The sequence below is a fragment of the Schistocerca gregaria genome, chromosome 2 (assembly GCF_023897955.1).
Source record: "Schistocerca gregaria isolate iqSchGreg1 chromosome 2, iqSchGreg1.2, whole genome shotgun sequence".
In the NCBI taxonomy this organism is placed as follows: Eukaryota; Metazoa; Arthropoda; class Insecta; order Orthoptera; family Acrididae; genus Schistocerca; species Schistocerca gregaria.
The window spans coordinates 294,634,334-294,644,311 of record NC_064921.1 but is presented as its reverse complement, the minus strand read 5'-3'; the positions used below and the strand labels follow the sequence as shown (position 1 = coordinate 294,644,311).

General features: G+C 40.2%; 1 protein-coding gene across 1 annotated transcript; it reads right to left on the bottom strand.

The window, feature by feature from the left end:
• Positions 1-7,694: 7,694 nt before the first annotated feature.
• LOC126335752 (gustatory receptor 68a-like) lies at positions 7,695-8,492 on the bottom strand. The gene has a single exon (XM_049999209.1). The coding sequence runs from the start codon at positions 8,490-8,492 to the stop codon at positions 7,695-7,697; it is 798 nt and encodes a 265-aa protein (XP_049855166.1).
• Between the last annotated feature and the right edge of the window lie 1,486 nt (positions 8,493-9,978).

The window sequence follows — 9,978 nt, the reverse complement described above, 5'->3', positions numbered from 1 at the left end:
TAATCAGACTTTATCATTTGTTTAAACTGTTTTAACGTCATTAATGCTCATTTTAACGGCGTTTCTTTTTCTATGTAGTAGTTCTACATTATTTGTCATCCTGACTGTTTCCTAGTACTATTGCAATGTTCCATGGACTGGATTCGACAGTACCAATGAATCAGAAATATCTCGTTAATATCTGAAGTAAAATAGTTTGATTTATTTAGTAAAGCTCTCTTACTGTTTTATTAAGCTACAGATATTATTTAACTTGATTCATCTAAGGGCTTTTTTATGATCAAATGGGCATATATGTTGTTTTTTTTTAAAGAAATTGTGTGTTTGTTAACTTCGATCGAGGACTAAGCTAGCAAATCCTAGTGCTGATTCCTGGCCAAAACTGTTTCTGACACCTTAGCACAGTCTCCTCTGTATCAACCGTAGTAGTTACGCAAACAATATTTAACACCAACAGTAAGAGCTACATAACAATTTCTGAGCCTATGGATACGACAGAAAAACTAAAACAAAATGTGTAGCGCTGAACAGGAAACTAGTCTCAGAAAATGAGGTCCAACAACAGCTCCTGGTAGAGCACTTACCTTACTCCAAGGGCATTGGCGATTGAATATTCACAGTGCCCCATCAAGGAGGCTTCAAACCAGTTTTCCGAAGACGCTACAGCATCTAGAATAAGTCCCGCTAAGGATGCAGCAAAGCCCTGCATACAGCAGGTGTGTACAAGGAATATTGTGAGTTCGATCCCTCTTACACTGGCGAACCGGAAAGCCAGTTAGCGCCCGTGTAGCAGAGAATGAGCATTATGTTCAGCTGGGGCACCATCGCGATTAGTGGCTGAGTATAAAGTTTTAGGAAGACGAAGTTCTCACGTGAAAGCTGTGGAGGCTCACACGCGAAATAAGATAGACACCTGGAATACTGCTTGCCAGCAATCTCGGTACGGCGGAGCGAGTGTGATCACAGGGCAGCGACCTCATCGGACGCTACCACTTACTCAATATTACGTAATTTTCTGAGACATTCCACCATCAAAATGATGCATACCGCCTGATGCCAGTGACAGAATTCTGTTCTACCTACTTTAGATATATACTAGGGCTAGTCGGAAAGTAAGCAACGATAGGTCGTGAAAAGGAAACCACAGTGAAAATCAAAACTGTTTTATTTGTAACAGTTAGCTACAACTTTTTAGCTACTTTTCTCCATAGTCGCCTATCCGACTTAGACGCTTGTCCTAGCACTGCTTTCCAATACCCTCGTTATAGAAGACAGCAGCCACTGCTTTCCGCCAATTCCCTAAGCTGACCTACAGCTCTTTGTCTTCATAGCCAGCGGTTCATGTGAGCGGAGATGAAACTCAGAGGGAGACAATTAAGGGCTGTATTGTGGGTAATCAAACGCTTCGAATTGAAAACGGTGCAGGAACATCTTCATTGCTTCTGCAGAATGCAGCTGAGAATTGCCTTGAAGAAGAAACCCAACGACAGTTATGTAATGCTAGCTGCATAGATTCAGGCGAAATTTCTCACCAGGCCCTCCTAATTTGCAGGAGACACTATTGTTCTAGGTATCTTTACGTGCTCCTTATGTGCTCAGAACTAAAAAGAACGACGTAACGCGATCGACGGGCGTACTAGAGACACTGCCCAACACACCTGTGCAAAACTTCATCTGGTTTTCACTGTCTGGAATGCTATCTAGACTGTGATATTCTTTACAAAAACAAAAAATTACTGTTTCTCCTCTTGAGACAATGCTGCCATTCTGTAAAATGATTTTCTACTACATTACAAGTACGAGGGGCGTTCAATAAGTAACGCAACACACTTTTTTATGAACGGATGATGGTATTATTCAGGATTCCGGTACGCCACATTACTCCCCACTCTTTTGGCTATAAAACCCTATCTTTCAACATAATCTCCATTCAGCGCTGCAGCCTTACGCCACATAAGGGGAGGGCCCGTGTGCCTGCCTTGTTGCACTAAGAGGAAACACCTCAAAAACAGTTCCAGGACACCTGCAACTCGACTTTACCTGCTGAGAGTGCAGCTTTGAACGTTTTCTTCAGAGGAGAGGTTGTGTGGTGGCTCTCTATGGACTACTAGTTTGTTTCCAGCTCGAAGTGATGAACCCACATTTCAATGCCCGTCACGATGTTCGACAAAAAATCAATCTCATAACGCACAAGTAATTCCACACAAATGCTTCCTCGTTGCTCTTTATGGTCTTAAGTTAGGCGACGAGGAACCCAACTGGTGCACACCTTTGAGTACCCCAATTGATGGAGGGGTGTTTTCACACTACCAACAGAGACGTCCAGTTGTGCAGCGAAGCGCTTAATTGTGATTCATTGATCATCTCGAATGAGAGTGTCCGCACGTTCCAGCATAAAAGGAGTCAGCTGTGTACTGCCGACCGGCATGCGGGAGACTGGACAGGTTTGCGTGACCTTTTTCCAGTGATAACAGGCGCCTCGCTCAACGACTTACCGTGCTTTTGTTGAGCACCAGGTCTCCATAGACATTCTGCAAGTGACTATGAATACGTGCAATGCTCTGTTTTTCCGCAAAAAGGAACTCAATAACAGCACTCTCCTTGGAACGCACCTGCGTTACAGACGCTGTTTTGGAGGCTATGTATAGAGCCATCACCTATCTGAACTTAATGAAACTATAGAGGCTGAAACAGGAATATTCCACGATGTCCCACACAAATTCGGCATTTTTTCAACCGTAATTGGCCGGGAAGAAATGTGTGCCTCACATATTGAACGCCTCACGTAGATTCCTCATTTAGGTCCACAATGCACGATTTAAAATTTATGAATACTTTGTTTCATGTAAAAAATGTCGAGTATGTTATGACTGTAAGAGTGTAACTGACAGGTACAGGAAAGCAAACTCGTATTTTTATAGAATGCTAATATCTTGTTAATTGTAAAATGTAAAAGTAATATATATGTGCCTCTGAAGGAAACCTTTCATTTATTTGAACAGAATAAGCGCTACATAATCAAAAGCAGATATATATTTATATATGCATGGTTACAACAAATTCTGCTGCACTAGACAATATTTTGGTTCAGTATCAGAAATTAGTCTAATGCCTGCTGGTGTAGCATGACGTAATGTGCAATAGCTTGCGAGAAAGGGGATTGAGCTAGACCTGTATGTAATCCGCGCTGTGGATTAACGACAGTGAGCTGCTACACCAGTCAGCCTGAGCTTGGAAAAACGTTATTTCTCACGCTTCTTTAGGCACATGCTGGGCTGGCTTCCGAGCTCTGCCTCAGAAAATACAATCACATGTAGAAAAAAGTTTACACCATTCATAGACAGGTCACAAAAACGACTTCCCTGCCTTAGGTTGCCTTGATGAATATGACATTCAGTATAGGCGTCTCGCAACAAAGTTAAATCATAACATTTCCCACATGCTGTAAAAGCGACCTTGGACTAGACAAAATATATGCTAGGAAAAGCAAGAAACGAAGAAGCTATAAATTAGTCACATACAACTCGTTTCTAACACTTTGAAGGGTGCAGAGTACGTCACACCTAATTCAAAGAACTAAATCCGCGTTGGTGCAACTACATCAGAGCAGTTCTCCACAGGTCTCCGCTTTGGCACAACACTCTAATGGCCAAAATATTTTGCTATATGAGAGCTGTTCAGAAAATGAGGTCCGATCGATCGCGAAATGGGAACTACTGCAAAAATTAGTACTTTTCGATCCAACATATTTTCTACAGACGGCAAAATACTTCTGTGCAACATTTCTTGCACTCAACACCAAAAATGCACTGAGTCAACCTTGTGAAAATGTTACTTACGTGAATGTTGCGATGAAGTAATGAAAATAATTAAAGATGAAGTAAAAAATAAAATGCTCTGGATTTCAATTAAAGAATCAAATGATCCTACGGTTGTTAATGTCAGTGTTAAACTATCAGACTTTTCACAAGATGAATTAATAAAAGCGTTCCAGCTTACAGCAGATTATTTGGAAAAAGTTAACAGTTCACACAGTTGTTGATCAAATTATTACTGTTACTGCGGCCTGAAGAAATTCAATAAGACAATGTACTGCTTTTCAAGTCACGAGCTGCTCCATACATGGAGAAGGCTGGACCACTTTAAAAGTGCTTTTCCAAAAATGCTTCACCTGACCAACATACCATATGGTCTGTACAGAGTACCAGAACAAATACAAAGCTTGTTTCTAGACATTGTCAGATTAATTTCCAATTTTAGGAGACCTTTATGATATGCCCTTCAAGGATTCAAATAATTAAAGTCATTGTACCTGATATACTTCTGCCACGTCAATGTGACATAATGAGATATGGATTTCAGTGCAATTTACGGCTCTTCAAATTTCCTCATTTTAACTAAGATGATCTTCACTCTGCAGAATGAATAATCTTCAGTTGTAGCAGGAAAGAAATTTATAGGATATTCGGATGTGAGAAATGACTTAACTTTCATTGCAACCGAATTCGGTTTTATGCCACAAGTGATCTGCCAGATTAAAGAAGCAGGTGACCCTTTGATGAAATCAGTGACATTCTTGTATGATGCAAAGCAAAGACTGGAGAGTATACCAGGGAAATGGGGTTCATTAGTTAGGCAAACGTGTGAAATGTTTTCGAAAACCCCTGATCTTAGCAAACATAGAAAAATTTTGAAAATTATACTGGTGACAATTCTATCACAGTAATAACGGATACTGTAATAGTTGTGTGATTTGCATTTATTCCAGTTACCTGTGCATGTATTTAAAGGCCTTTCCTCAAATGAAACATCTACTCCTATTATCTGACAGGAGAGTAAAGTGACACCAGAAAATTTTAAAAATCCGTTTGGCTGTCATGTGCAATCGACACACCGATAAGGTAATGTAATGTATTGACTTTCAAGAAACATATTAATTATTCTGTCAAGTATAGTAAGCACTCTGTTTAAAACTTTACAGTTACTAAAAAATATAACACAAAATGATGTTAACATATTTTCTGAATAAATCAATCTGTTCAATAAGTAGGCATAGTAAAAGTTTTCCTGTACTGCTTTTTATTACCAATTTCACTTATTTATAGTGCCATTTGCCTGCATGTTTTAATGGTTTTAATGACTGAATTTACAGCCTCTTGTTATTACAATTCCAAGTTTGGAAAAATGCTCCGATGTAATAGGCTATGTTTTGCTGAACACAGTTTCCAATACTCCTTCTGCATAGAAAAATCATTGCGAATAAGATATATCAAGTATTCAACATACAAAAATATGCTAACGTGACAAACATAAAATTATATGTCGCATTAATAAACGGTTCTATACAGGAGACACAGGGTGGAAATAAAACAAGGAATGGAGGGAGTACATCGGTTAAAGTGAAACTAGTTCCACCACATCCAATAAACACCTCAAAGAAATACCTCACAACAAATATTTGTATTAATCTTTCAACATATATCTGTGATAAATATCAAGACAAATTCCTAAGAGAGTAGACAAACAGCCAAGCAAACAGAATGTTAACTTCGAAAACTGTGCTGGTACGTATAACAAAACTGCCAAGTCACAAAATATGTAAAATCATACAAAGTCGTGAAAGTTCTAATATAACTGAAATGCGCAGGAACATGTTCCAAAAAGATATGTGGTCGTGAATCCTTAAGCAAAGTAGATGGGGCTATACAGGTCGTTTCAAGAACATTATTATGGGTAAAGAGAAACAGATTTCCACAGACTAGGAAGGAATTTATTTTCAAATTGAAACTATGAAGCCAAGTTAAATAAGCCAAGGCAATACATCACACAATATCACATTAGTACCTCTTACACATTTATGATAGTTAATTTTGCACAGGTACTGCTGGCCAATGACAACAGTTCAAAATAAAGAGAAAACAATTACAGGTGTAGTGGAACTACTATGTATTCCTTGCAATTTATAGAAGATGTAGATATACATAGCTTAAAAAACTATTCAGCGTCTTGAGGCGAAGGAATAAAATAAGATTAGGGTTGAAAATACTCTTAGAATAATTCATTTTAACATTTTTGATGCAGTACATTTTCAAAGACAACACGAAGAATCCCTCACATGCTACTTAATTTTTTTGTGCTTCAGTATATCTGGTGTATATGTAATTTGAACTACACGGCAATCCAGAATTCTGGCTTTCCTTCACGTTTTTGTGAAGCTGAAGATTGCTCGCAAAACCTATTACCATATATCTGTACCTCTAAGCAATGTTTTGCGCTACCCTCTGAATCGATTTTTTAAAAATTTGTAACATATTCCTTACAAGCATTTTGACTACATATGCCACCTGTGTAACGGTGGCAGAAGTGGATCCCGCATACTCAGAACAGCTCTGCAGAGCGCGTTGTGTCTTTATGGGAAGAACGACTGTCAGCATAGACAGTTTCCAGCCAAATTGGGTGCACTATAGCGAAGTAATTCGAATGTTCAAATTCCATTGTGAGACATAAAACGTAGATCTGCCACATAGTAGTATCCCCTTTCAGAAAATACCAGCTTGTGTTCTCTGCCAAAAAAACAAATTACGACTCTTAGATAATTCGAGGAGAATGCAACGAAACTGTGATCTGCCCATTTGCAGTCCATTAATGCGATTGAGTCGATCCAGACAGTATAGTCTTCATACAGTCAATATGTGCTCTAGGCTTAACAACATTGTAATTCCCTAGTATTGTGGGATAGGGAATCGTGGAAAGGGACCTCAATCAGTCCAGGATTAGTCTCATGCATGATTGCCGTCTTAGAAGAGTATGAGAGCGACGAAATATACTGCCTGACAAAAATGAGCACCCAGAAGGGTACGAGGAAACAAAATAAAACTTCACAAACTGGGAGGATACGTGATATTATTGCATTGATTACAAAATTGTGTCACACTTATAAAGAACTTGACAATATGAATCCACTTGACAGTATGACATTGCACGTCTCTGTCCTGGATGCATGCACTGATTCGGTTCGGAGGGGTGTCATAAAGCTACTGTAACTTCTCCTGTGGCAAGATGTCACGCAAATGTTGTAAATCGTCTTTAATACCCAAGATACTGGCTCTGCGACAGAGTTGTCACCTGAGCTTGGTTCCGCACATGTGAACAGATCTGAGCATTTTGCTGGGCACAGAAGTAATTCCACATGTCAATTTTGTGCGGCCCATCTGTAACATGATAAGACCTGAACATACGCGAAAGTAGAAAGAGTCTGCCATTTCAGATGCTTATGAGTGACTGGGGCATTTCCAAGTTCTCAATATGCCGTGTAGGCTGCGTCAATGTGGAGATGTAAAAGTAATAAATAGTCGTAGCAAAAATATGGCTCTGAGCACTTAACTGCTGAGGTCATCAGCCCCTTAGAACTTAGAACTATTTAACCCTAACTAACCTAAGGACATCACACACATCCATGAACGAAGCAGGATTCGAACCTGCGACCACAGCGGTCGCGCGGTTCCAGACTGTAGCGCCTAGAACCGCTCGGCCACTCAGGCCGCCAATAGTCGTAGCAGAAAGACTTTCAGCGGATATGGTATCCACACGTATCACTGAGAGAATGTTCATTCTTTAAGTCTGAAGGTCATTCTTTAACTAGTGACAAAAGAAAATAAACTTTTTCTACGCTGAAAATCACGTACTTTTTGTTACTACTTGAAGGTGAGTTGTCCTAGGATGATAAGGTACGTGACAACAACAGTGAGAGCAGAAACTATCAAACGGCGGTCGATTTTGACAAATCCGGCGGCGCTGAAGGACGTTCGAGGTCCGTGAAGCGTGAACCTTAGGAATTCATCAAACTCAGCCGTGCGTCGTTGAGGTACCACCGATGCCCTGATGAGGATCACACCCGTGGCGGCTGCAGTGTCTTCCACAGCCGCGCACGACAGCGATAGCAGTAGGATCCTCAGCCAGTGCAAGGCAAGCCACACCTCCGATATGCTCACGGGCATCCCGATTGAGAGTCCCGGCACATCACTGTCAGACAGCAGCTTGACGAGAACCTCATAGGAACTGCAGGTGGCGCCACAGATGCAGAACGCGATGTCGAAGGCCATGGGCAGGCCAAAGTGACTCATCAGGTGGTCGGCGGCGCGTCCCAAGGCCACGTACGTTTTCTGCAGCTGCAGCAGTGAGCACCTGTAAGACGGTGACGCTCCTACAAACAGCTCTGTGCAGTGGGGGTACAGGGCGTCCTGGAGGGCAGCATTCAGTCTGGAGAACCTCGACCATATTTCCAGGACGAGCAGGATGAACTGCAGAGTGATCATCACATCAAAGAATAGTGCCAAAGTGCCTACGAGACTCACAAATGCGGCACCATAGCTGAATAAATTTTCTGTCACCAAGCAGAGCAGCATTGAGATGTTAACAGCTACTACAAATCCTCCCAAAGCTTTTCCATATTTCACCTCCTTCGTCGGTGTATGTTTATCAGCTAGTTTCATCTCCTTTATGAAATATTGTAAGTGTCGGCACCTAGACACAGTACATATTCCAAAAACTGATAACATCTTCATTTTTTTAAGTACTATTATGACTATGTACACGGCCAGCATTATTTCTGAAGTATGTGTGAACATATTCCAGTAAACAAACACCATGTAAAGGTGCGACAACGAACTTAATGCCGCTACAAAGAACCACAATGCTGACAGACTAATAATATTCATGCAGAAAAATATCTGTCGACCTGTGCATTTCGCTGTAGGTCGACATCTCCGTGTCATAGGTGCCAGTCCAAAAGCTTGCCACATTCCATACAACACACTGAACGAAACATCGAACTTGAAGACAGAGTCTCTTCTGTACCCGTACATCGTGTAAACGTCTACGATGTCGCAGTCAGCTTTCCCGCTAATGGAATGGAAAGGTTTATTGTCGTCCACTCCATCTGGAAACTCATAAATGCATTTGGTCGTTTAGCGCGACGTCAGTTTAATCTCTGGAAGTTGCCACTGTTCTACACAATAGAATGATTACGCTGTAAGGATCGGTATTCAGAGGCGCACCCCTACTTGTGTTTGCTCTATTTATTTGTTTTTTGATGTTCTGCATAAAAGATAAGCAAGCGATCGTTATCAGTGAGAATTCTCGATGAGGTAGGTCATGTTTGTCTTAGTTTTTGTCATTATCGTAAATGTATCTACAGACTTCATAATTACTGTTTTAGCCGTCAGACGGAGACAATTGTGCTTATTTTGCGAGACAGAACTTGTCATCAGTATAAATGTAGAGTCTCTGTTTACAGCTTGTTACAGTCTCATATTCCTTTTCAAGGACAATCGAGTCATATCAATAATTTGTATACGTCGCAAAACTTTTAGCAGTCAGAAATAATCTCCCCATATATCAGCAACTTTAGCCTTTTGAGCTTTCTGTTTCAAGAGTACATGTCGTGTTTGTATCCGTGTGAATGAGACAAAGTGCACAACAAGGGCGCTATGCATATGGAAATATCTAAGTGGCCTCAGTTTTAAGGTTCAGGAAAGATGAGGACAATACTCTCTCGGTACGACGTCGATTGTAAAATGATAGTCAAGCAACAAAAACTGAAAAGCAATTTAAATTTACGAAAAGGTTATTCTGAGCAAAGTACTGAACGGAAATAAACGGTAGTATTCACTGAGTAAGCAGCAGTGCCAAAGAGTTCGGAAGAACTCAAGATCTGTAAGAAATATAACTAAAAACAGAAAAGTAATTATGACATCATGAAAAAAACTGAACAAACATTGCAAAACGAGCAATACGAACCCGTAAGAAATACTAATCAAGTTAAAAATTTCAATAAACGTAAACATAGTCGGTAGTAGGCTATAGTGCGATGTTTATTTAATCATGAGATTAGCAAATTTCGACAAGTGTCATTGTCAAGCACATTTATAACATCTGTATTTCAAGATATTTCCAAATCACTCTTAATTGCAAGTAAAA

Bases quoted from the DNA above. Each gene is read 5' to 3' on its own strand.
- LOC126335752 (XM_049999209.1), bottom strand. From the start codon at position 8,492: ATGAAACTAGCTGATAAACATACACCGACGAAGGAGGTGAAATATGGA.